General features: G+C 37.7%; 1 protein-coding gene across 2 annotated transcripts; it reads left to right on the top strand.

Annotated features, from left to right (window-relative positions):
• Window positions 1–51: 51 nt before the first annotated feature.
• On the top strand, window positions 52–27,625 carry rpap1 (RNA polymerase II associated protein 1). 2 transcript variants are annotated; one of them, XM_043263544.1, is made up of 25 exons: window positions 52–583; window positions 691–839; window positions 923–1,015; window positions 1,097–1,262; window positions 1,331–1,489; window positions 2,882–3,106; window positions 3,739–3,854; window positions 4,204–4,302; window positions 4,474–4,575; window positions 5,230–5,397; window positions 5,476–5,655; window positions 5,735–5,869; window positions 6,427–6,597; window positions 7,436–7,593; window positions 7,691–7,861; window positions 8,584–8,779; window positions 9,401–9,510; window positions 10,364–10,541; window positions 10,637–10,783; window positions 11,605–11,747; window positions 12,639–13,401; window positions 14,060–14,236; window positions 14,997–15,053; window positions 15,208–15,347; window positions 26,512–27,625. In XM_043263544.1, the coding sequence occupies exons 1-25, from the start codon at window positions 409–411 to the stop codon at window positions 26,531–26,533; spliced, it is 4,200 nt and encodes a 1,399-aa protein (XP_043119479.1). In that variant the 5' UTR covers window positions 52–408; the 3' UTR covers window positions 26,534–27,625. The 2 variants fall into 2 exon arrangements, with proteins under 2 accessions (XP_043119479.1, XP_043119480.1); XM_043263545.1 differs by lacking the exon at window positions 26,512–27,625 and having other exon boundaries at window positions 15,208–15,479.
• Window positions 27,626–27,694: the final 69 nt, after the last annotated feature.

Raw genomic sequence — 27,694 nt, 5'->3', positions numbered from 1 at the left:
AACTTAAACCGAAAGACTTTTATTTTGTAACAGCTATACATAACCCGGAAATGGAGTCCCATCTTTAAACTCTGCATGTGTTGGTTGTGGCTGTGCATTTAGTGTACATACATATTCAGTCAAATAGCTGATAGTTGACCGTGGCACAAACGACCTTCTTGGATTTACAATAAAGGAATATTTCCATTATTAACGTGCGCATCGCGGTCTGAAGATTAATAGCAATACTAGCAATTTGCTGGAAATGTGTTGATTACCCCCTGCAAGCCAACAAGAAAACTTTCAGGCTGTCAGTCAGCGAAGTGCAAGATGAAGTGGCAAGTTTGAGAGCTAAATCTTGAATCGTTATTATTTCTGAGAGTGTGCTCCGATCCATCAGGCGCCCTTGTGTTAACTCGGGAGTTTGGGATGTTGCGGCGTCCCAAGCCCACGGACAGCGAGGCGGATCTGCTCCGGGAGCAGCAGGAGCTCCTGGCGGCGGGCGGGCAGTCGACTGTCGCTGTGGTCAAGCGCCCCGATAAACGCAGAGGAGACGCTGATGCGCAGGAGCGGGGAAACAACAGAGATGTGGTGACCATAGAAGGTAGGTTAGAAATAATGAGCGTGTTTCCATTAGACCTGCTTAAATGAGACCAGGCTGATACACAACGAGCTTAGAGTAACCTTGTACTGAATGTACTACACCTTCAGATCTTCCAGATGAGCTTCCTACCTTGACCCCTGCACCTCCAAAGAAGTCACGCTTCAAACAGGAGCGTGTTCGATTTGAAGATGAGGACCCAGAAGTGCGCATCGACAGACATGATACCCACATCAGTGCTGTCCTGTCTAGAATCATTGTGAGTCACTTTTCTCACAGTGTGCCTGTTGTTTGATTGGATGCCATAATGCCAGTGCCATGCATATTGTTTATGTCTTAAAGGAGAGGGACACGAGCGCAGTACCTGTGTCGCTCCCGTGCATCACAGGCGCTGCTTTCCCTAAGGTCTTACATAGATCTGTAATGGAAAGTGAGGTGAGAAAATATTATACATGCACAGAATCCATCCCAGCTTGTTTGTTTCTCTGACATTTCTGTATTTCTGCCTGTGCTTAGGGGCAGGGAAAAGCTCCTAAAGGAAGAAAAAGTATTTTTGCGCGTCAGATTGCAGCGCAAAGGGCTAAGAAGGAAGATGTTTCAGAGACTAGCGATCGGTCTTCTGCATCTAGACATGTGAGCTTCTCACCACTGGAGAATATGGAGACTGAGTCGGATGCAATGGGTAAGTGCACACAGTTTTTAATGATTAACTGCAGCATCATGCATTTTGTGATTGGGCTTCTGTTACAGGCCGTGTTGGTGGCCCTGTGCTACTTACGGGTCAAGGACTTGGGATTGCAAATAGTGCTATGGAGACGATGAAAATCCATGTGGAGAATCAGGCAAAGTTGCAGGCGATGTCCCAGAGTGAGATAATAGAGGAACAGAAGAAGCTGCTGGCACAGCTTGGTAAGTTCCAGATCGTCCTCTGACACTCCTGATGCCAAATTTATATTAAAAATGTGATCTGTGATCTGAATGGCCCCTTATACAGTTTATTGTAAGAGAAAAATGTATACAAATATATATTTGTTAATTTGTGAGAAATGTAATCTATACGTGTATGATTTGGTTCCTGACCAGCTAGACTTCTGATTTTTTATAATGTGCAGTTTTATTTGTAAACCTGCTGCAGCATAGACATTTCATTAAATTCATTAAATCAGACTTAATTTTTATTTACCTGTAAAAAAAAAAAAAAAAAAAAAAAAAAAAATATATATATATATATATATATATATATATATATATATATATATATATATATATATATATATATATATATAATTTTTTTTAAATTAAAAATGTAAATTTTATTTAACAATGATGCATTAAAAGTAAAGTTGTTAAATATACTTTTATTTCAAATAAAATGCTGTTTTTTTTATGTTTAGTCAAAAAAATTCTGGAAAAAAATATTAAGTACAACTGTTTTCAACATTAGTTATGTTTCCATTCAAGGATCAAATTAAACATATGCGCAACACTGGAATACTGCATACAACATCTGTGAATAAAGCATTGTTTTAATCAAATGAGTCCAACAGAACAAAATTGTCACTTCCTGGTAAACTGGCACTAAATTTCACTAAGAAAACTAGGAGAAGCCACTGAAGTAGTTTCAGTGAGCACATGAGTAAGCACATGAAATACAATAAATGCAGTTATTGCTTTCGGAGGCGGTTTGCATGGTAACGCAGTCATGTCAGACAATTATACAGAAATACCTTGACAACCGAATTTGCTCAGGCTTTTCAGAATGACCAAAAACAAGGCATAGAGGCTGTGAAACTGATCAGTCCACTGGTTTGTCAAATTATCCCATCTCCTAGTGCAAAGTCACAATTTATTTCTAATGTGTGCATAACTTATGGGTATCATGGCATTTCCATCTAGTGTTTTTTTTAATTTTTTATCCGTACTTCAAAAAGTACATAAAAATAGGTTAATGGAAACATAGCTATTAATGATAATATGATACCTTTCAGGACTTAAGCAACATATTAGAAAGAATTCTAAAGGATTAAGTGACACTGGAAAGTGTAATGGATTCTGAAAACTTAAATTGTAGAAAAATGTTATATTAATGTTTTATTGTATTTTAGATTAAATAAATTGATGAACAGAATTGATGAACATAAGGCTTTTTTCAAAAACCTAAAAAATTGTCCATAATATGACCTTAACGTGTTTTAGTATTTTTATTATTCATTGTTTTAAGTCTTCTTTTTTAGGCCCTATTTTTGCCTGATTTGTGGAACATGACGTTTGATTCACGTCATGTTGTTTATATTATGTCAGACCCTAGATTAGTAGACTTCGTGAGATCTCGAAAGGCACAGAGAACCCCGGGATCTGAGTCAGCGTCTGGTCCTGTGCGAAGAGAAGACTTCCTGAATGAATCTCTGCCTAACAGCGCGTCTCCACAGTTAGACCACACAATAAAAGCTCAGGAATCTCAGAGGGATACCATGGAGGATGATGAGGAAGATGAGAATCAGCTTGCAGCTCAACCTCCAATTACAAGTAAGCTTGTTTGGCAGAGGCAGATCACATCATGTACCATCGCATGGTGAATAAATATTGTAAAAATGTCATTACACAATAAACCTACATATTTGAGACAGATTCTACTCAGCATTACAGCATTGCTTTGGCTTCACGAAGAAGCTGATTGGGGACTTTGGACTGGTCTGCATGCATACGGCATTAGAAAGTAAAGCTACCGTGAGCCTCTCAATCTTGTCAGCACAAGCTGGATGGTTTCCAGTTCGTTATTCACCCTCAACTCGGGACTCACCACACATATTCAGGACTGTACACTTTGCAGATCTGTCCAGCTAAGCTGTGAGCCCAGCATGCTACGGCAGATGCATCAATTTCAATTAGTCTGATTAGAGCAGAGTTAGCTAGAGCAAGCACCAATTTGTTTTAAGGTAATAGAGATAAGAGGAACTCATTGACGTTTATGGATGAAGCACATCAGGGGTTACTGTTGAGAGAACAGTCCTTCCGTAGTTGCACTGCTGTCAGCATGTGGCGCGGTGTATGTCAATATACATGGAAACTGGAATAAGGCACTAAAACGAACTGAAAGTCTAGTGCTTTTTCTGTCACTATTAATCATTTGTAATATTGGTATTGTTTATTATTTACAGAGGAGGAACTGCCGATCAGGCCTCAAAAGGAATGGCTTCACATGGACAAGGTGGAGCCAGAAAAACTGGAATGGACAAGAGACCTTCATGCACCCAGGAAACAGAGCACCAAAAAGGTTCGATACTTCCATGCTCTTTGAGCACATGTCAAAGCTTTTGTGACCATGCAGCACAGCATCATCACATGAGTGTTGACAAATTTCTACTGGTTAATCATGTCTACCAGTATATTGCCCAACCTTGCAATTCACATTGCTGCATGCAAAATTATTGGAGAAGTCTTGCGTACATCACCAGAGAAAAGTCATCACACTAAAACATTAAACACTAAAACAAGTTTATAAAGTGAAACATGCACAAATCAAGGTTTACAACATACATTTAGAAAATAGTGTGACATTTCATGTTATACTGATTTTTATAACGTTATTCTATGTTCTTGTTTGCACGAATGCTTTATTACAGGCTATGCAAGCCCGTTTTGATTTTTCTGGCACTCTCATCCCACCCACCGAAGACTTGCCCACCCATTTAGGCCTGCATCACCATGGAGAGGAGCCAGAGGTGAGTGGGTTCAGCTAAATTCATCTGCTGGATTGTTTTTAGACTGGCAGCAAAGTAGAACTGAAGCCAGTACTTCTTTTAAAAGGTGTTTGTATTAGTCAAATGCAGGCGTGTCTAGTTGTCGTATATATGTAATACTAACAATAATGTTCTCTCTCCCCTCTGTTCCAGCTGGCTGGCTACTCACTGCAAGAGCTTTTCCTCCTCTCTCGCAGTCAGCTGAACCAACAGCGCAATCTGGCCGTCAGCACTCTCGCTAATGTCCTGGCCAAAGTAAACAAACATTTCAAAATTAAAACAAAAGTTCACCGAGTTGCTGCGAGAAGCTATTATATTTTCTTGTAGATTTGAGTCCACAAAGATGGTATTGTGAGAGAATAAATAGTGGATCCTCTTAGAAGGGTCGTCGGATGCGAAATTCACTTATGCATAAATGTTGGAAGAGTGTTTACACGTCCATCCTATAATGATAAAAATCTGCCCAGTGTTTTTTTTTTTTAAATACCCATTTTAAAATCTCTCAAATCAACTTGTTCTGAGATTTCTTGTCGTATGTATGTATGATAACCCCCCCAAAGGCATGTAGGTTATTTTCACGCAGGATATATCTGGTTTACCGAGCTTCAAAATAATGGCCACCATCCATGAGCATTATCAAGCTTAGAGGAGCCAGCATACATTTTAAAAACTCATATACACCTAGAATGGCTTGGGGATGAGTAAAATACGCCGTAATTAAAATTTTTGGGTGAGCTATTCCTTTAAAGATGCACATGTATCTGTCTGTCTGGGTTGAGACGTGTACATTAATGCCTTTTCGTTGCTAATTATTTACTGCTTGTCTTTAGCAAATCCTGAGTTGGCTGTTTCTACTTCTGTTTCTGTAGATTTGTCTCTTATATACAATGCACATGTGTTCTCAATCAGGCCCGGGCTGGTGAGTACATTTCCTCCCTGAAGGGCAGCGTCTTGTCTTCTTTACTGGATGCTGGAGTCCTCTTTCTTCTGCGGTTCTCTCTGGACGATAATGTGGAGGGTGTGATGTCAGCAGCGGTGCATGCATTGCGAGCTCTGCTGGTTTCATCTGACGATGAAGTAAGAGGCAATCGTGTGATTTTTGCCAAAAGAAGTAACAAATAACCACAATCGCATCTAAGATTTGTCTCATCCTAGGAGTGCTTGGATAATGCCTTCTCGTGGCTGCTTGGGATGGCAACTTTTCCATTGCTGCCCACCACCCAGGAGGATGAAGAAGAGGATGATGAAGGCTTGGATGAGACCATGAAAGAAACCGCTAAAGAGAAAGAAGAAAAGAAAACGGATCATGATGTCGCTAGGCAGGATGTTGTCAAGGTAACTAGGGTCTAAGATCGCTCTTTTTCTGTTAGTTGCCGTTTAGGCAGAAATACTGATATGTCTATGTTGCCATCAGGGCTTTTTAAAGATGCAGGGTCTTTCTCGGCTGCGGTACATCCTGGAGGTGGTGCGGCCCTCGCCCCGGGTTGTTCTTGATATTCTGGAGGTTCTGATCCGAATCGCTCGTCACTCGACTGCTGCAGCAACACAGGTAGCTGAATGTTAATTTTTACCCTAGTAGGTATATTTCAAGTCTATTAACATATTTACTGATCTCTTTAGACTTGACATAAAAATTATAATTGAACTTTATTTTGTACACAATGTTTAAAATGTGTTTTAATGTAAGTATTAATAAGGATTGTGTGAACTCTGTATAATATAATTTAAATGCAGGATAAATGTACCTGTAGTATGCTTGCAATAGTAATAAGAAATGGGCATTGTGTACCAGCAGTACTCCAAATAATGTAAAAATAAAACAATAAATTAAATATATTTAGCATAATCAAGTTGGAATTCAGCATTACTTCTTCACAATTAAATATATAACATTTCTTATTTTGTTTAAATAGTTCAACTTAAGCTTCTCTATTTCAGTTTTTTAAAAATGTAATATTAATTTTTGGTTTTTTTTACAGATTTGTTTTAATTACTGATTTTTTTAAATAGTTTTATGTTCTGAACTTCAATGCTACATTGTTTACATTTCTGTGATCTTTTTTATTTTTAGTGTTTCATGAAAATTGTAACCTTTTTCTCTGTCAGATCCTGAACTGTCCGCGGCTAATGAACACTGTGATTTCTGAGTTTCTTCCCTGCTCCTGGGCTCCTGCCACCTCACAGGCTCCATCCTCTTTGTATGGGCTCCCTGTTGCCTTGGCGATGAAGTTGCTTCGTGTTTTAGCAAGTGCTGGCAGGCATGCTTGTGCTAGAATAGTAAGTATCCACAAAACTGTGTAGGTTAACGGTGTCAAGCAGCCACTAATTGTGAATAATTATAATACTTATTGCAAACTGACAGCTCTCTCAACCAACATTACACTGTAAAAAAAAATAAAAGCTGGCTTAACTTAAAGTTTCAAGGCAACTCGCTGCACAGCTTTTTTGAGTTTCTTGAAAGACTTTTTGTTTTAATCAAATGAATGGATGTCTAAATAGACAACATTGTCTTTGTTTGTAAGATGACTCACAAGACTAAGACATCCAGAGAAAGGACATAAGTGGTTGAACATAGTCTAGGCCTAGACTATGTTTTTATACAAGAAATGTATATATATATTAAAAAAAAGACAAAGGCCTATACAGAGGGTTGTGTAATAAAATAAAGTTTTTAAACCTTTTTTGGACCACAATGTGTAATTAGGAATGCAAGAACAGAAATGTTAAAATATCAGTTCTGCTCGGTGAACCAAATGGATTTCTTTATGTTTTTAAGCCCTGGAGACAACAACACATTTTTAAAAAGCTGAGCTTTGCATCAAAGTACAACAAATAACTAACAATAATGATAAAACAACAAAAACGTTTAAATGAAGTCAACAAACAGCAAAACAATGATCCTATAATAGTAACTGCATAATTTATTGATTCTGCAATGCATGCTGGGAACTTTGACTCAACTGGGGACTCAAAAGGTTTTGTTAACTGGAAAATGTTCAGTTACATTTTTTACAAAGTAGTAAATAAGTATGATGTTCGTGTACTTTCAAATTGTGAATTTTAGTATAGGCTGTCTCAAAGTCAAGCTTGGCTTTAGTTAATCTGTGTGTCTTAGTTGAACTCTCTCGGAGGGAAGGAGGTTTTGTCACGTTTCGTGGCTGTGGAACCATCAGAGATGTTGATGGAAGCAGGTGAAGCTCTTCGCTGCAGTACAGAGGCGCTGAGGCTCTTTGCAGTGGCTGCCAGCTACGGACAGGCTTGCAATCTCTACACGTGAGGAGGACCAGACACTTTGCGCTTCAAAATACAGTGGAAATTATGAATATACAGATGTTTGAGAACGTACGTGAGTGTAGGTGCATCATTCCAGGGACCTGTATCCCGTGCTGGTGAGGAAGCTGCAGGCGGGGAACCGGCCGTGTGCTTCATCTGAGGCTGTGCTGCTTCTGGAGCTGGACCGAATCAGAGCTCTGCTCGTGCTGCTGACTCAGGTCACTCAGACGGCAGGATGCCACGAAGAACTGCAGAGAGACCTAGTCAGGTGAGACTACGCTTTTATGTGTTAAATGTATGAACAATTGCACATTATATAAAATTTGTAAAAATAATTAAATGTTAATAGAGCGTATGTATATGATTGAAATATTACATTTAAGAAATATTTTAAAACTATTCACATACACAACCGTTCCAATGTTTGGGGTTGATATCACTGGATTTATTTTATAAAAAAAATCAGTACCGCTGTGAAATATTATTAATCGTAAATAACTATTTTCTATTTTAAAATATCGTTCATTATTATGATTGGAAAGTTGCAGTTTTCAGCGTCATTTCTCCTTCAGTCTCCAGAAATCATTTTAATATGCGGACTTGCTGCTCAGGAAACAGTATTTTATTAATTGCTATTTTTTTGGATTTCCAATTATTTTAAGGAATTTAAAAGAGCAGCATGTATTTGATTTTTTTTTTTTGTAAGTTGATAAATACCTTTTCTGTTATATTTATAATTACGTTTATAAATATGAATAAATTATGCATTCATTAAGTGATTTCATGGATTCCTTAAAAATATATATTTTTTTTTTTGCGTAGGTTTTACAGTTTGTCTGGAACCTTGAAAAACTGGGATTGACAGCTGCTAGAGTGTTTTAATTTTTCTTAAGAGAAATATGTGCCACCATAATTGATGTCTTGCTTTATTGATATTGCGCTATGTATTTTGGATGTGGCCCTGAGCCGGTTCTCTGTGTGTATTGACAGCGCTCAGGGTACAGAGTGTCCTCCTCCTCCTCTAGTGGTGTGGAGTCATGTGATGGGACTCCAGCCCACTGTCATTAGCTCTCTCAAGGGCTGTGTGAGAGCACTCGATGGCCCGGCTCAAATGTCAAGCGCTCTGATTCTGCTTCCGTCCCACCTGCTCTACGTGGAGGCATATTATTCACAGCTCTGTGTGCAAGTGAGTATTTATAAGAAATGAGAATCAAAGCCAGTGTCACACACCATCTCCCACCAAACAAGGTTATTTTAAAAAACAGCCTTTTCTTCTGGAGGCATGTCAAATCTGCTTAAAGCTTATGTTTAGCCACTTTTAAATACACGATTTACATTAGAAATGCCTTAGAAGGTTTATCAATAAATGCGTATGTGATATGTTAGGGTATTAGGAGCTGAACTCAGAATCAAAGTGGATAATCAGTGGCTTGTTTTAGATGCAAACTGCCCTTCATCTATGCTTCAAGTCTGATAAACACCCACAATGTGAAAGATTATTCCACATTATTCAGCGCATTCAGTCAGATCCCTGAAGGCAAGATAATGCTGTCTGCACAAAATAGCTGCTGATAATGTATCTTCACAAAAAGCATTTTTGTGCTTTTTTACTCTGCTAGTTGAAAGTGAGTGCCATTTACAGCTTTTTTTTCCCCTCTATATATATTTATCCCTTTGAATTATGTCAAAATTTAGTTGTGGTATCTTAAAGTCTTAATGCATATGGGAATAAAATTACCAATATTTTAAGTAGTTGCCATCTTTTGCATATATGATGTGAATGATCTGATCTGATTCCTTTTGTCAGAGCTCTTTCCAGCCGGTACAGTGTCTACAAGAACTCGAGTCACTAACTTCAGACGTGCTTCTGCCACTGATATCCAGCCAGGCCATGCAAAATATAACCAGCAGCTTTAGGTACAGTGAACAGATTTCCTGAGATTAACTACTTATGTTAATATACTGTATATCCTATGAATTCACGTTTATTAGTTTTTTAAACCAATCAGTTATCAAATTTTAGAAACCCATTGACCGATAATTTCTGCATTAAGAAAATGAAACGTGTCCCCAACAATGTGTAAAAATATTTAATATAATATAATATAATTAGTGCTGTTAAAGATTTTGTGTACATATGCGTGTTATGTATATATAAATACACTCACATTCATGTGTTTAAGAAAAATGTTTAGATATGAAATATATTTATATTTAAATTATATGAATATATAAATCTATACATGTAAATGTTTTAAAAATATATGCTGTATGCATGTGTATTCATAAAAAGGCAATTAATCACAATTAATCTTATGACTAACTAAATATAATTTAATAGAATATAGCATACCATAATATTAATAATAATTGTAGTGGGATTTTTTGTAATATTATACAAATAGTAATATTTTAATGTTATAATGATTTTATCTGTGGTGTTACAGTGTACTTGAATAATAAAATTACTAATATATGACTGTTAGATTGTCTACAACTTGTTTGCTTAAAGAATCAAGTAAAATATATTTCTTGAATTTTATTAGAGGTGACAAATGTTTTTAGAAGTTTAATTGTATCTTGTATTATTTTAACCATTAATATAGTCAATGACACTCATATGTGTGAGTTAATATAAATAGACTTAAATATACGATAAGACTATGCTTATAGTGTTTGTTAGATCTAATAGTGATTATTTTGAGCCATACAAAAAGAAGAGGCTAAGTTTGGAGGCTAATAGTGTTTATGTTGCGTTGTCCCGCTGCAGGTCCAGCTCTGTGATCTGTAACCCCGGGATGAGAGCGGCTGGTGGCGAGGTGGTCTCCAGTCTGCCAGGCCTGGGCTGCTCGAGGATGGAGACCCCCAGCTCCCCTCTGTCTCTCCCCACTGCCCTCCTGTACCTGCTGAACACCATCAGCTCCATCCACAAAGGCTTAATAAAGAAGGTGAATTCATTTTGATGGTAAATCTCGAAAAAAAAAAATAGCTGAGGTAAACTTCGATTCAATCAATCAATTTTCTTTCTCTTGCCTCTCATCAGTTCAGTCCTCTCATCCTCTCGGACTCTGTACTGAGTTATCTGCGGTTTTGTATCGGAGGCATGCCCTCTGTTTCTCACACGAGTGCCTGGATTTTACGGCATGAGCACCACCTGCTGTATCTGCTGCTCAGACTCTCTCACAAGCTGGTAACTGCAACCTTTGTACACACCGTTTTTTCTTTGACTCCAGCACCTAAACCTACCTCTTACAGGAAACTACTGCCATTTTTTGAATGTCATAAAACACTGTTTAATATGTTTTTTTGGTTTTTTTTTTAAGCCTTTTGTTTTACGGGGACACAGGAAGTGTCCTCATAATCCATGTTTACATTGTAGTATCCATGTCATTATACACATTTGTGTCCTCATAAACCACAAATGCCAGTACATGCACATACACACTCACACACACACACACTAAGTCATTTACACTATCTGACACAGTTGCGTTTAAAATTGAACTGGCAGTTAAGTGCTGGGCATCCGGTCAGAGGAGAACTGACCCCAACTGAGTCTGGTTTCTCCCAAGGTTTTTTTTCTCCATTCTGTATGCATGGGGTTTTGTTTCCTTGCCGCTGTCGCCTCTGGCTTGCTTGGTTGGGGACACTTCTAGTGATTTAACATCGAATTGACTACAGAGACCGTCTCTGCATTTAATAAGAAATTGGTCACTCTCGTCATTATACATCCCTTGTACTCTTCTACATTATACTGTACAGTGCTTTGATGCAACCTGTGTTGTTAAAAGCGCTATATAAATAAAAATGATTGATTGATTGATTGATACACACACACACACATAGAAAATAAAATATTGTTTTCACTTCTTTGTTTAATAAATGCATTTAATTAATATGCTTGAAACCGAATATATAAGCCTTAAACATTAGTTTTATTTGAAAAGCATTCTCTTTGTTAATTAAATTAATTGTAATTCTTTAGTTTTATTGTGACTTTATTCATTTTAGGTTCCAGTGGACCCAGAAGTGGCCAAACACGCCACCTTATTCCACCAAGTATCGCTGGCTCTAGTGCCTTGTCTGCTGCCTGGAAGTGAATATCTGGCACATGAACTCATGTCTGTCATGACCTTCAGTCACAGCCTTCTTCCGTAAGTCTCCGATGTTTTCTTTGCTACAGATGTTGGCTTAATGTAAGGCCAGATGTAAGGCCATAACTAGCAGATGCTTCTTTTTTGGAATCTTTTTTCTATAGCTTTCATATTTGATCATAATTTAATCATGTCTATAGAAATGTCACAATGCTTTGATCCAAGCAAAAGAGGAAATTTCATTTTGTTTAACCTTAACTAAGAATTGAAGTGCCTTTAGATCAGAGGATCTCTAGGAGGAAATTTTATTTAACAGATCTTTTTCATATGATTGTTCCTGTCATATGATTGTTTAAGTTGCTTTGAAGTACAATGGTCCAATGTATTAATATCCTTGGAGCTCTTCAGACATGCCGTGAGGACATCTTGTTCACAGAACAGGGATAAAAGCAGAGAATCATTGCTACACTCATTTACACTCATTACACTAAGTGTCTCCGGTCTAAAATCTGCTCAGGTCACGTTCTGATTGTATACTGTTTTTGTTCAGATGTTGATCTCCAGGAGTATCAAACATACTTTAAATGCATTTATGGTTTGTAATGTTTAACTTTTTTTTCAAGTTTTTAAATTTTTAATTTTGCAATGTATTAAAAAAGGGAAGGAAAATAAGTAAACTGAAATTCCAGCATTATCAAGCTGTAGTTCACATTATACTCACAAGAGAGCAGCAAACTGCATATCTTCAGACAGGATGAAGCAGGTCTTTGCTAGTACCATTGTTTCTGGTTTGGTTTATTACAGATATTTTTACAGTACATGATCCTTCTAAATTTGGGGTCAGTAAAAGCACCTCTGATGTTATTATATTATGCAGAACTGGGTTTTTTTAATAATATGAATGCTAATATGATAAGATATACGTTTTTTGGTTTTTTTTCTTATTGCTAGTGAGGGTGTCCGCGGCGACCCTGAGGTGGCTGCACTGGCTGAGCTGCAGCTTGAAGACAGGACCTCTCCTGCCATTGGTGCTCTGCTGCGTGACGCTCTCCAGCAATTGCCCTCCATCCGCGGTTGTTACCTCACCCACCTTTCACACATGGAGCCCTCTGTCCTTTCATCTCGTGACCGGTACCTCGGCCGAACGCCTTTTGTCAGCTCTCATCTCCTACCTGAACTTACTGGCCCCTCCCTGCCTTCTGATTGGCCCTTCTTACCGCTCATAAGCCTCTATGAGCGAATGGGGTTATCAGCTGGCGGAGAGCATCAAGTCGAGTCGCTTCCAGCGGGCTCAGTGCAGTCAATCACTCACTGCCTTCAATGGCTGCTTATTTTGGAGAGTTGGAGAAAGCAGGCGCTCGCGGCGGTGCCACCAGTGGCTAAGTTAGCCCGGCTAGCCTGTGTCTTTCTGTGCTCCAGTGACCTCTTTCTGGAGCGGCCTGTGCAAGAGCTTACTTGGGCACTGTTTCGCAGGCTAACACGGCCAGCTCAGCTTGAGGCGCTGGATCTGGGCTCACCTCCACCAGGCCTGGCTTCCTTTCATGACCTATACTCTGCTCTGTTGGCGCAGTATGAGGCTGTGTCATTCGGTGACCCGCTCTTTGGCTGCTTCATGCTTTTGCCTCTACAGCGGCGCTACAGTGTCACCATGAGGCTGGCTGTGTTTGGAGAACACGTGGGGATGTTGCGATCGCTGGGGGTCTCGCTACAGCAGGTAAGTCGTAAGTTGTCATCAGATGTCGCAAGTACAGATTAGGCATGATGGAAACATGACACATTATTATAGGAGTTCAATAGTGAAAATGGGAAATAGTTTTTTGAACTTTTGTTCGTCTTCAAAATACATGTGAAAATATTTAAATGAAAATGTTTTCTGTCTCTCCATTGAAAGTGCATTGCAGCAAAACTTTGTTTCCTTTAATTCAAAAAGAAAATCATAATAGTAGTAATAGGCCTGTATTCACATATAAACATTGATCAAGGCACCTAGGTAGAGCACATTAAATATGTAAGTTAAGATTGCTTACTTGATGCATGAGAAACAGGGAGGAACATCTCATGGGTTTGGAACAACACTAAGATTGAAATCATTTTGATGTGAACCGTTCCATTACAGATGTTTTTGTAATTTCTATAATTCACACTGTAGAAAAAAGCTTTAAAGGTTTCTGTGAGTCATGAATAAAATTAATAGAAAAATTATATGCACAGGTAAGTCATATATAACAAACACTTTAGCATTACATTAAATAATCTGAATTCTCTATTTTGATTTCATGAAAGCTTTAAATGGTTTTGACTTCTATCCATCTTTTATTGCAAACCAATTAAAGCGATCTTCATCTGAAATTTGATTTGTCTGTCATTTACAGCTGCCTTTTCCACTGGAGAAGTTCACGTCCCCCGTGGAGGACTCCCTGCCTCTGTTGAAGCTGTATTTTCGAGCACTAGTCACAGGAGCTCTAAAGATGAACTGGTGTCCAGTACTTTATGTGGTGGCCGTTGCCCACCTCAATGCGTTTATCTTCTCCCAGGATGCGGTGGCAGAGGTAAATTACATGTGCAACAAGACCGGTGTTATTTTAGTATAATTTATATAATTAAAGTATTTAATATGAATTTGAGTTTTTTTTCTAGTTTTCTATACTGTAGGTTAGGTTTTAGTAATTTATATGTTTTAGTCACTTATCTATTTAATTTACTTGCCAAGACAATACTGCAAATTTACAATTAGTTTTTTGTAACATTTATATTTTAGTCCAGTGTAACAAAATGTTTTTTTTTCAATGTGCCCCGATTAGCGGTTATGAATGGTACATATTTTGGTTTTGGGAGTCCAAAACAAGAGTTTGACATACATTCAAGGTCAAAAAATTATTTAATTTTCTTATAATGCATGTATTTTTACCCTATTTGTTCAATGACTTTCAAACGCTTCGTTTAACGATTCATTTTTCCAAACCAGTGATTGGCTGATTTCGTTTAAAGCTTTTACCTCTCCAAAAGCGGCACTTAGTGGTAAAGAATGAATTTGCATTTTCCTACAGACCTATGCGAAAATACCGACAAGTCCTTTCTCCTGATACAGAACACGATACTATAGACTAGGTGACATTTGAGGTGTGTTTTTTTTCCTCCAGTGGAAACTATAATTTATATATGCAAGCGATCTGTCACAGAATCCCAAATGGAGTGGCTGGGTTTGAAATACACCTGAAGAGCGAAGCAATTGTGATTGATGCTTTCTTAGTTGTCCTATTTTGTCATTGTGCTGTGAGTTATGACCGACTTGACTTACACTCTCTGTAGGAGGTGGAGGCGGCACGTCGGAGCCTGCTGAGAAAGACCTACTACCTGACAGATGAGGTACCATCAGGCGTTCGCCTCTACCTTAAAGAGACATTCCATTTCCTGGATCTCCCTTCATCTCCACTATATAATGTCTTCATATAATGATTTTCTCACCTTTCCTGGTTTTGTGCGTCTTTCAGTGACATGTCTGGTTTCTTTGTTTCTCCAGGTGTTGAAGAACCACCTGCTTCTTTTTCAGCTGCCCCAGCAGAATTCAGAGCTGGGCTTCAGCACCTATGAACAACTGCCCCCCATCCGTGCCCGCAGGTTGGAAAGCATTGTGGGAACAGAAGTAAAGGGCGGAGAAAGGTGAAAAAGAAAAAAAAATGTCTGTCTGGCGCTTTTGTATGTGATTCTACCATCCTCATATCTGTGGTTTTTGGCCTGTTAGGAACAAGTGGCAACCATAGAGTTTAAAATAAATATTTAATTTCTCTTGTACGTGGTATGGTTACTTTATTTTCTTTCTGTCTGTATTTTCTTTCTTCTTAATTCTAGATGGTTAGATTATTTAAAATGGGGTTTTCAGATAAATGAATTCTGGAAAGTCAGGGTTTTTTTCTCCCTCTATCCACAATATTCCCTGCCAAATTATAATGTCTTTTGGACAAACACCAGGGTCGTGTGGAATTTTAAATTCTACGTTTTGGAAATCTTTTTGACCCCTGCTAAATGCTCCGCGGTTGCTTTGTCGCTGTGTGTATTTTTGTTACAATGGAGGCTTTTATCACGCAAATGTTTGAAATTATTCACATTAACAGTTGAGCTGCCTCCGTACAACATTAAGCGGAAGCTCTTAATATAATAAAGCGGAGCCAGTATTGATTTGTACTTTATTGAAGTGGTCCACAAGGCAGCAACAGTAAGTAATAACATTTATTATATATAAAAGTGTGTATGGTCATCATACTCGCTAATGTTTAACATGCAGCTTCGTAGGATAACAGAACTCGCTCATCCCCAATGAATTACATTTTCTTATCCCAACGTTTTATCACTAATCGGTTTTGTCTGTCTCAGTGCTGTCTTAATAGTGCTTGTGATTACAGCTAATGAAAAAAGGAGGACGTTCCTTGACGTGAATATCAGCTTTGAGGCTCCTTTTAATTGCATTGATAGTTTTAGGAAATCACAAAGAAGCTTTCAAAGTTTGTTTATTTCTTTCATCTCATACAGAGATGAGTTAGAGAGGCGTGAGCAACATGCTCCACTTATGTCAGTGCAGTACAAAATATTGCATAATGGGAAACAAAAACCATACACCCTTCAATATGCCGAAATTAAAGTACCACAAAATGACTTCTAAATAAACTTTGGGCAAATAAAGACAACAGAATATTTATTCTTTCATCGGCTCTGACTTAATGTCTGTGAAAATATGATAGAAAGCTGTGGTTACTGTTTGGTATTAAAGTTACATTCTCTCTTTAGAGCCTGTAGTTCCCCTCCAGCATATATTTTTTTTTTTTTAACTTGTGCCTGACTTCAACAGACTGACTAAAGAAATGAACCTGAAAAGACTTCCATATAAAAGACATTAGATTCCCAGAAGACGCACCTGTTATGCAATCATTATGGACCAATTGCATTTTGAAGGTCTTTACCAGCCAGTGTGACAGAAGTTTCAAAGTTTTCTTTCCAACTTTTCTAGAACTGTTTCGAACCCTCAGATACCTTTGTTTTGTCTGCATTTGGATTAAAACGTAATTTTCAAAACACGTTCATTTTGACAAGTTCATAAAAACAAGACCCAATGTACTCTTACAATCTTCTGTACTGATCTTTTACAGGTGTTTTCCCTGTGATTTAAAATACACATTGAAGGAAACGTCTAAACCTTAAAAATCTCCTTACACAGAAAATTTGTAATTCCTTACCTTTTTTTTTTTTTTTTTTTATTTTGTGCCGACATACTTTGAGTCCTGTGACTCACTGAAATCTGTGCTATACTTTTTTTTAAGCAACTAAACAGCTTTTTTAAAATTGGCAGATGATAACATAAAAAACTTTGTGAGAACTGAGAACCAGTTCCTGTCTTAATATTCAAATGTTCAATTCTGTTTTCAGTTGTGTTTGTGCATTAATTTTTCAGTACTCAAACGTATTTTCTCTGAAAATGTTGACCGCAATCTTCAGCAAGCCGATTGTTTTTAGTGTTGACCGATGAAGTCCGAATGCCAAGTTAATGACCTTTGTGAGCTGGTTTGTTTAGGAATCATTTGGAGCAGTTTCTCAGTTAATCTCACTCCACCGAATCACAACCGCAAGTCATTAATTTCATCATATTCATATTCACAGAACTAAAAAATGATTATGTTATAGGGCTTGTGAGACCTAAATCAGTGTAGTTAATGATTTATTGTTCATATTGAAATATTATAGGAATTGAGTTTTATCAGTGGTATTTTATACGAACAAAGGAATTCGAGTAATATATTACCGCATTTCTGTTTTTTGAGTTGCAATTATACCAGCGTTTAATGTCTGTTTTCCATATATTTATTTAAAAGAATAAAAAGAACAGGAAGTGTTAAATTCCTTCTTTAAAAATGTGTCACGGAGATACTTGTGTGTTTTGTATATGGACAGAGCACTTTTTGTTTCTGCTGTTCTTGCAGCTTCTTCCTCATCTTGGTGTTTAAATGTCATTAGGAATTCAATAAAACTAAAGCAAAATGCGAACGAACGGGAAAAGGCGGCAGTTGCCGGTTAGGCTCTTGTTTGCTGCTTCAGGAATGCTGATTTTTTTGCTTGCCAGTAAAAGACAATGAAGCCTCCTGTGAGCGCTGCTAATGCTAGTCACACGGTTCAGCTGACATCTGGTCTGCATTATATCACAGGCAGGGGGCACTGAGTTTCACTACGGCTCCTGTAGACAACACAACATCTTAAGTGTATCGCCCACCGTGAGATCCTATTTATCCAAATTTGTTTTTGTCCAGACTCATTTGTGTCGTTTCAGACTTGATGCGGCTACAAATTGCCGATGGAAATCTGACTCCATTTGCTTGTTTGTGCGGTAAACAAAACGCCAGAGACATGTTTGTTTTCTTCACTTGCTTTTATTGAAAATTGAAAATGATTTTAGGCACTAATGCGCAGCCCATTTAAACGCGCTTTCTCAAGCAGTCGTAGATGGAGGCTGTGAAATGCGCAGCTCTGCCGTTTCTCACGGTTTTACGTTACAGACATATAGAATCCGCGCAGTGTTTGTGGGACGTCTGTGTGTGTGTGTGTCTTCAGGGCCTGTGTGACGCATGCTAGTGCTGATTTATTAGTCTTGTTTCTGCTACGGTGTATTTTAAGGGTGTGATATTTGATTTCAAAACATTATCGGAGTTGCTGTAATGAACCGGTGACATTTTTTGCATCTATAACACGTATTCTGAAGTGTTTTACTCGTCATTCGTGGACGTTTCGCTGTCTTTCCAACGATATTGCACGATTTTTCTGCCGCTGTATGTTAGCAAAAGTAGCAGCAGCAAATTAAAAACATAAATTCCTAGTATATTGCCAAGAGTTGCGGAAATGTGCTAACAATATATAAACAAGACGACGACAAGGAAAACTGTGATGTCAGTATTTATTCCCAGTTAGAAATTCTCAATCCTTCAAAATGTTGTTTGGCTTGTTTGTGAAAGAGCAGAATTGCTTTCCCTGCTTCGATGATTTGGTATCATTTTGATGGAAAAACTAAATTAGCTCAAATGGATGGCCGTGTCTCACAGTTAAGTAAAATTCAGGGAACGTGTGCCTGTGGATATTCACGGTATAATAATTTTTTTGACCGGATGTGAAGCAAAAATAACCATCCAGGACACAGTCTTTTTATTTTTACGTTTTTTGGGGGTTTTATGTGGTATTTTTGCGCTACTTGGTAGTTAATCGAATTACTTATTCCTTCTCATATGCGTGAACGCAGACACAGAAGAACCTTTTGTGTGCCTCTGACTTACATTTTTATGGATTTTGTTTTGCAGCTGAAATATAAGCTGTAAAAAAGACAAAAGACAAAAAAAACTCATGATTTTTGTGTAGTGCTAACAGAGTCCAGATGTTCAGTATTAATAGCAGTGGATAAAATTAAGGTTGTGCCCGTAGGCATCTGTACTAGGCCGCTCCTTAGCGTCTACTTGCACAAGCTTACAGTTTCCCCACTCAATCTCTTTATGACAGCTTTTCTCCTGTTCATGGTTGTCACTTGGATGACCTTCTGTGTAACAAATTTTGTACTTCATTCTTCAGACTACATTTGTTCACTGGCTCGAAAGTCTGTAAAAAGTCCAAATCCAACCCATTTTTTCAGGGGCTTCGGAGACTTAATCGCTCAGTATACTGCATAGCGTCCTTTTTCAGGGGCTATGCAGGCACCTTACAAATCTCTACACACAGCAGCTGAGGCAAAACCGAGCGTGTAATATGAAGGAGTCACAGCCCCAGCCTAAAGGAACTAAATTGGTGTCACCAGGTCATAATGTTATTAGCTGGGATAGTAATTCAGTGAGACTGATTATATTAGACACAGAACATGGTGCCCTGGCAACATCTCAAGCCCCTGACAATACCCACATTGAGCTGGAAGCATGTTGACCGCAGGCAGACGACGAGCAAAGGGGATGCGCTCGCAGGTTCTCGCAGTGCAGTTGTGGTAATTGCCCATTCAACCAATCTTCAGCTGTGAGAGCAGATCTGCTCATGTGTAAGCTGAAAAATAATCAGATGACAATTGACAACTGTGAGAAGTTGCTATACTGACAAATATATCAGATAATATTTTGATGGAGTCCCAAAATAACCTATATAATATTGTTATCCAATGTATATTGTTAAATATATATATTGTTGATAATATAATTTATGATACTTAAAAATATATTTTAATTCAAGTGCATTAAATGGATGCCTGACAATAAACATTTAAGTTGTTCTTTTGAACTTTGCGTTCATCAAAGAATAAACAAATGCATCACAATTTAAAACAAATAAAAAAATGCTTTATATAAAAACATTTCACTTTTTTTTTCCAAAAAATACAGCCTTGGACAAAAAAAAAGATGTAATTGCACTGACCCTTTTTTAAATGATATTGTATATTACTTTAAAAAAATGTAAAAAACCGAACATGTTTTTTGTAAAGGTTTGTCCCCAGAACCCATACAATTTTACAAACGTCCCTTTTCAGAATAGATGCCCCGATTCTTTTGGGCAGAAAAGAAAAAGCCTCTAGCAGTAAGAAGCAGGTCACTGCTGCCAGCAAATGCAGCTGAAAAACAGATGGACAGACATTTTATAAGCTACCAGAACCTGTAAGCTAATGGGAAGCGTGGCGCAATGCTAACAAGTGAAAGAAAAATTCTTGACTCCCCCATCCACCACAAGAATGCGCACAGTCCCACACCCTTGACTAGCGACTGTCCTGAGCAGAAAGGCAAAAATCGAAGTTTATTCATGTTGTTACAATCTCAGTTGGCCATCAGTTGAAAAATTGCTCAGCTCTTTCTCTGCAAATTTGCAGTCAAAAGTGTTTTTATAGTATTAGGGGTCTAAAAGGCAAGATAAAATAGGCCTTGACTAAATAGACGCCTACATCGTTTACTGCTAACTGCGAACATTTCTCACCGTATCACAGTTTCACTAAGTGCTGCCACAGAATAATACTTGTTATCTTACAAAGAGATGTAACACACTGTACACAATCGCTTGAAGAGCTTCTGTTTGAATAGTTGTTGATTTGTGGCATGTCTGCTCAAATGTGAAGACATATTATACTGACTTGTTTGTCTTTGTGCCTCTCTATTGACTGGGCTTTAGATAACCGTCACTGGGAGTTTCTGTTTTTTGCCTCACTTATTGATTTATGCACTCTGTCAAAAGAGAATTATGTCTGTGAAAACCATAGTCTTGCTATCGTCCTCCTCTCAATTTCGCTCCTCCATAAATCTCCCAGCATGGTGCACTGAGATATTTTGGCAAACGTTTATTGGTGCTGCAGTTCGTATGGATAACAGCAGCCTCATAGATGTATTGCCACAGCGCACAAATGCTGATGCAAGATTGCATTTCACCCATGATTAAAAGTGCCCTCCCAAAGGCCATATGTTACGTAAGAGCAGATAAGTGACATTTCAGAGGGGATACTTCAAGCAAAGGCCTGCTGGGAGCAGTTCATGAACTGACTGCTCTTAAGCATCACTGAGGAGAGAAAACCAATGAATGCAAAGGTCTACGTTACACTAATTTAAACTGGCACTGTTTTAAAACACTTGCCAACCCATATTTACTGTTTTTGCTTATCTCTTTAAAAAAAAGTGAAGGTTCGTTCAAACAGAATGAATTTCTGCATTTTACTGTGCTGTTTTTCTATTTAAATATGCTCTAGGTGGACATCTTTTACTGTTAGGCTTGTGTCTTCCAGCATTATGTTCGTGACAGCTTTCTGAGGAAAAGTGCCTGTGAAAAAAATCTGCATCGTTTAACTTTTTTATCTTTCTTTCAAAAACTATTTTAACCTTTCATTGAAGTAAAACAAACAAAAACAAAACAAAACCTTGCATAATTTAATGCATGTCGGCCACAATTATTGGCACCCCTAGAATGAGCAAAATATATCTGAAATACTGTATATTCCCATAAAATTGTCCAGCCATGAAAGAAGGACCAATTCTTTTAACCATTTTGACCAAATATAGATCTGATATAGATACGCATTCTGATGTATAGAACAAGATTGTTGAATGTCACCAAATAGAAAGTGGCTGTAAGAAAAGAGCTAAAACATTGAAATTCCCTGTTATTCCACCATCAGGGTAATAATTAAGACGTTCCAATCAAGATGTTACCAATCTGAATGGAAGAGAATGTTGTCCTAATGCGCAGTGAGGAGGAGAGTTGTAGTGTCCAAAGACTCTCCAAGGACCACAGCTGGAGAATTTGGGGTCAGAAAGCCCATTTAAAAATATATCAAAAAGCCCCTTCCTCACCACATGTTGGAGAAGGTTTCAAGAAAAATCCTCCTCACTCATCCAAATATTCAGTTGTCAGACACAACTGGAACTTCAAACGGGACTAGCTTCCATGGTCAGATGCAACTTTAAAAAAGAGCTTCTTGGCAGCAAACCCAGCAGATGGGTTTGGTGCAAAGAGAGATAAAAAATACCCCATGTGTACAATGAAATATACTGCTGTCTTTAATGTTGTTGGCCTATTTTTCTGCCAGAGGTCATGTACATCTTGTTCAGATGCATGGCATCGTAGATTCAAATACCAACTGATAAAAAATCTAAACCTGACTGCCTATGTTAGAAATCTTATAAGGGGCTGTGGTTGAATCTTCCATCAGGACACTGATCCAAAACAAATATCAAAATCAGCACAAAAATGTGTCACTGAGCACAAAACGAAGCTTCTGTCGTGGCCAATACAGTTCCCTGACCTGAACCCTGAAGGAAAAAGAGTGTATGACATAGAGCTGGGAATCTGAAGATTCTGGATGAAGGAATGATCTCTGCTCTCTTGTCACGTCTTCTCCAAACTCATTAGACATTATATGAGAAAAAACAGAGCTGTTATCTTGGGAAAAGGACGTTGTAGTAATTGGGTGCCAATAATTGTGGCCAGCTTGACTTGAGGAAAATATTTATTTCATGATGAGATTTTTCCCCATTTTCCATTGTTTTACTCCAATGATAGGTTAGAATTTAGCTGTTTCTTAAAAGCTCAAAGAAATAAACCATGCAGTTTTATTTTCATAGCCACCTTTGCTCATATTTTTAAAGGGTGTCAATATTAGTGGAGGGCACTGTATATCACACAGGAATGCATTTAGTAGGTGAACCAGCGATGTACACAATAAACTTAGCTACTTTTTCCAAGCAACTTACAAAATAGTTACAAATAAAAAAGTTTAAAGAAGATCAGCCCTGGACCCAGCCCTTACCTTCATTGCACTGCAATGAGTTGTGTATTTTTAAATATATTATATCTTCAGTTTTACCCTAATGGTGTAGAACTGACTACTATGCTGCACTTACATCGTTTTATGTAAGTAAGCACTCAAGGTAAAACAAAGTGCATAACTAAACTGCATAACTAAACCTGGCTTTTTTTCATTCCACTGCCCTTGCATATTTTTAAATAAAAACATGTTCTGAATGGCCCCTAAAGGGATAGCTCACCCAAAAATAAAAGTTTTTTCTACATTTGCTGACATTTATGTCATTTCAAACCTGTATAACCTTATTCTTGCCTATATAGCACTCACTTGGAATGTTTAAAAAATATAGAGAAAGACGTTTGGCAAACAATGTGTTAAATTTCCTTTTTTTTCACATAAAGCTATCATATCCTTCAAAAGATCATAAAAGAGCATAGCATATGGACCATTTTTATGGTGTTTAATGGTGCTTTTTCACAGCTTGACAGCACCAGTTTCTTTTAACTTTTATTATACTGAGCTGTCGGGATATTTTTCAATATTCACCTTTCTTGATCCACAGAAGAAATCATTTGGAACGACATGAGGGTGAAAAATAAAAATAAAAACTGGATGAACTACTTTTTTAACAGCAGATTTTCTGCTCACAGGGTTGCCAGTAAACTCTACTTGACTTATTTAGGTTGCCCTCCCGAGTGAGCCATACTGTTGCTAATGCACTTGACCGCATAGTTATGTGCGTTTGAAAACACTGCCAATAAGGTGAACTTCCCAGCGTACGTCAGCGGCAGCCCGCGTGGAGCTGTCGGCCTCATCAATAGATCTTGCATTAATTGTTAAATGAAGACCAGCTTGTTCTCTTGATGCTAGATGACACACACCCATAGCGTTTGAACATCACTGATGTACTGAATCATCAATAATGATCCAGAGACCTTGCCAGGGCATGGAGTGAGCTTGAATCCAAATGTGCTACAGCTTCTCTCTCCCTCTGTAGTTTGTGGTGTTTTCATTATTTATCAAGTAGCTAACGAGTATGATGCTTTTTAAGTCAGTTCTACAAAGACAGCTCAGGGCCTTTGGATCAGCTCAAAAGAAACCTAGAGATGAGCATGCTGTGTGATAGATTGCCATTTATTCTTTCACTGATTATAATTGTAGAAAATGGAGTTCACGCTGACCTCATGATATACATGTGGATCCCAATGGCAAGTCTAAAAATGGAGGTTTTTACTTCTGGCAACACATCTCATTCAGTATTGGCTTTATGCTGGTCGGTTCTTTTGCTGAGGTTAATTTTCAATATCAACCTGTCATTATCAAGGAATCCTTTACTGTGCTCCTGAACTAAATTATTAATTCTTCAAATATTTTTCAGATTTACTTTCACAGCACCTCTCTGCCAAATGGATATGTCGTCAATGGCTCTACTTCTCCATTTTGAAGCTTCAGGATGGGTTTTTGTCTAGCAGAAAGTACAATTTATCATACAAAATCACCCAATGTGCTTCATTCGCATTGCTCTCCAGGCTTTCATTGCAATTTTTAAACAGTTTTGTTTGCAATTGCTTTGTACATCTGTATTGCCGCATGCACAACTTTTTGGTAAAATGCTTGGGAATTGCTCATCCGAACTGGACGGCTTTCTGCATCGGAGAAATGAGTGGATTTTCTTTTTGTTAAACTAATCTCGTGTCAAAGTGAAATGTATTCAAGTTCGTTGTAGTTCACAGGCAGAATACAACCTAGAGAGAAACTCAGTTGAGAGCACTTTGGTTTTGTATCCATTGTTCTGAGAAAATACCTTTTTTGTAGACCTTTCATGAATCATATTTTCTTTTTATCTGTTTTATCCATGAACCCTGGAAATCCATTAACCCTTTTAGCTCTTTCAGGTGGGAGTAAAGGGTGTAGAAATAATGTAATAACACCTATTTGGCACGACAGTAGTTGGTTTTGTGTCTCGGAGATTCAGTTTATGCATCAAGTGACCATTCAAAAAAAAAAAAAAAATAAAATAAAATATATATATATATATACATTTTAATCACTTACATGAAAGGTCAGAGTTTTCCATTTATTAATTTAAGTTTCCTCTTTACAGAGCCTGCACTCCAACATTAAGTGACCCATTAAGTTCATCAATACACGGCCAACCTTTTAGAGCAAAAGCCTTTTAATTGGATAATTGTTTAGCACCATTTTCCTTTTGTTATCCTCTTCTTGTGTGCTAGATCAAGCCTCAGGCTGGAGGTTAATGTTGGCTAATGAAAAGGAAAAATGGCACTGGGTAGATACAACGATCAAGGCCTTCGGCCAGCCAATGCATCTCTAGGCAACCAGTATTGATCTTTTCCGTAACCTCATGTTTATCAGGGTTGCTTAGGGGAAGATCATGCCTTTGGAATTAGTGGACCGAGGTTTCCAATTAGTGGCTCTGCCTGGCTGGTCTCTAACCGGCCCCCCCTAAGTTTCTGGGCTAATCGGAGCTCACTTGGGTTGAAGAAACCTGGATATACCTCAGAAAGACACATACTGTAGAATGCTGCAGATGGTGAAGGAAAAATTGTGTTTTTAAAAAATGTTTTCAACAGGGATGTTTATGGTTTATGTTAGAAAAATGTAGTTTTTTTGCTATTGGGTAACTATTAGCAGACATATTATGAACAAATAAATTATACTAATCATATGGCTGCAAGTAAATTTGTTGGCCCAACAATTATTAAAAACGAGTAAAGTAAAATGTTTTTTTTTTATTTTCCTACGATTTGAAAAATATGAAAATGTTATTCGTTCATTCATTCATTCTATCACTCACTAATATCAGCCTAAATAATTCATTTATGATTTACTTTGATAAAGTTTGCGATAGGTAAATAAGGCAGATATGTTACGGACCAATAAGACAAATGATCATTTGACTCAACTTTTTTTTTCTGTTGTTAAACATTTCTGTTGGTAAAATTAAATGTTTACATACACACACACACACACACATTATATTATAATATTATTTGTATTATATTATTACGTTTAATAAATTGTATTTATTTCATGTTCATAATAATAATTATATTCTAACATTTTGAAAATTAAGCATTTTGTTTTTTGTAATCAGTTTTACAAAATGTTGATTGACCCCTAATTTCATTTCTCGGCTAAGCTTGTCTGTATCGTGCAAATTTCTTGAAAGAACACAGACTGAAGCTCTAAATTGTCTGATAATTGCACTACCTTATTGTTATTCATCTTAGATAAACTTCTGCATTAAAGCAGCCAAAAAGGGGGAATAGAAAATGTAACGTTTTATGTTTGCTCAGGTGCTACTGGGAGCGCACCCAGTCCAAGAGAAATCTGAGGACCTGTCCTTTCTCATCAGGGCCGTAGTGGGTGAACTTGCTCTGAAAAGGGTCACAAGTTGAATGTTCTGACAGCACATTGTGTGTTTTGACAGGGCCAAGTAATGAAGCATGGTGTGACGGAAGATCTTTTTTTCCCTGTCTCGCTCAATCGTCCTCTCTCTCTCTTTCTCTTTCCCAGATGCTGGCTGGGGTCTCACTAGTTACTGTTATTTATGTCAGCTGCAAGGACATTCCAGCTGTGCTGCATCCCATGGTGCCTCAAAATCCCTTTTTCTATAATGCATGATTGAGTTCTTTGCGTAAACCTGAAACCAAGAAAAGCCACTGTTGTGTGATCACTTCAAAGCAACGAGGGAAAAAAAGTGATGAATGAATTGTATGAATGGAGACTTTGGAACATCACAGTGTCGCTTTTTTATTTACCTTATATGACCGCAAAGTGTTCAGTCTTGCGTGGGATACAGAGCCTTTTTTGCTTTGATTTGGCTTCAGAATAACACATTCGAAATGACACAAGGATTATCAATTAAATGTTAATATTATATTATAACAATATAAACAAAATTTAGGGTGAACTATTATTTAAAAGATGAAATTTCCGAACTACTAGCATGGCCAAACATAATTGCAAAATTACTGTTATCAAACAGGTTCCTGTCATTGATCACATGATTAGTCAGCTGCACTTTTAGATAAACCCCACCTCCGGTTCAACACAGGCCCACTAAAAAAAGGTTTCTATGTTTGATGTTTCGCCACATTTTTAAAGTGAACTGTCCAGTGAGCACTGCTAAATGCTAGCTCGCTATTGCTAACCTCTAATTATCTTAGCCTACCTGTTAATGCTTTATACTGTAGGTGCTTATACCTAGTCTTTAAGCTTTATCGTGGCTGGGTTCGTGGAAGAGTACTCTGCTACCAGGTGAGCTACTGAGCAACTTTACTGTGTCTTAAAAAAAGTTCTGAGGTCATAACGTAGTACTGCAAAAAAAATGACTTGTGCAATCTGCCTGTGATCATAATGTGTGCAAGGTAATAAACAATGTGTTATTATTTAAACTGGAAACTGCAATGAATTGTATCTTAATTTCTTGATCCTATATTGCCCAAATTGACATGATTAATTGTGCCATTTTTAGTTAAAATTCTTACAGAAACAAATCAGTGTTTTAATAGAACCCAGAGCCGAAAGCTGAGATCGTCTGAAGTATATTAAATGGAAAAATAACACAATTCACTTTTTACCGGGAAAAACCTTTTAATATTTGTGCCTGTTTGCTTTTAGCGATTCGGTTGGAATCAATAAAGATATAAAGCAAGAGGTCTCAGGAAGAGTCTGATTTATATCATGTGCTAAATAT

This window comes from Puntigrus tetrazona, chromosome 17, assembly GCF_018831695.1.
Source record: "Puntigrus tetrazona isolate hp1 chromosome 17, ASM1883169v1, whole genome shotgun sequence".
NCBI classification, from domain to species: domain Eukaryota; kingdom Metazoa; phylum Chordata; class Actinopteri; order Cypriniformes; family Cyprinidae; genus Puntigrus; species Puntigrus tetrazona.
This window is presented reverse-complemented; position numbering and strand designations above follow the sequence as displayed.

Bases quoted from the DNA above. Each gene is read 5' to 3' on its own strand.
- rpap1 (XM_043263544.1), top strand. From the start codon at position 409: ATGTTGCGGCGTCCCAAGCCCACGGACAGCGAGGCGGATCTGCTCCGG. The intron at 7,594-7,690 runs GTGAGGAGGACC...GCATCATTCCAG, and splicing joins CAGGCTTGCAATCTCTACAC to GGACCTGTATCCCGTGCTGG. The intron at 15,348-26,511 runs GTGAAAAAGAAA...TCTCTTTCCCAG, and splicing joins GAAGTAAAGGGCGGAGAAAG to ATGCTGGCTGGGGTCTCACT.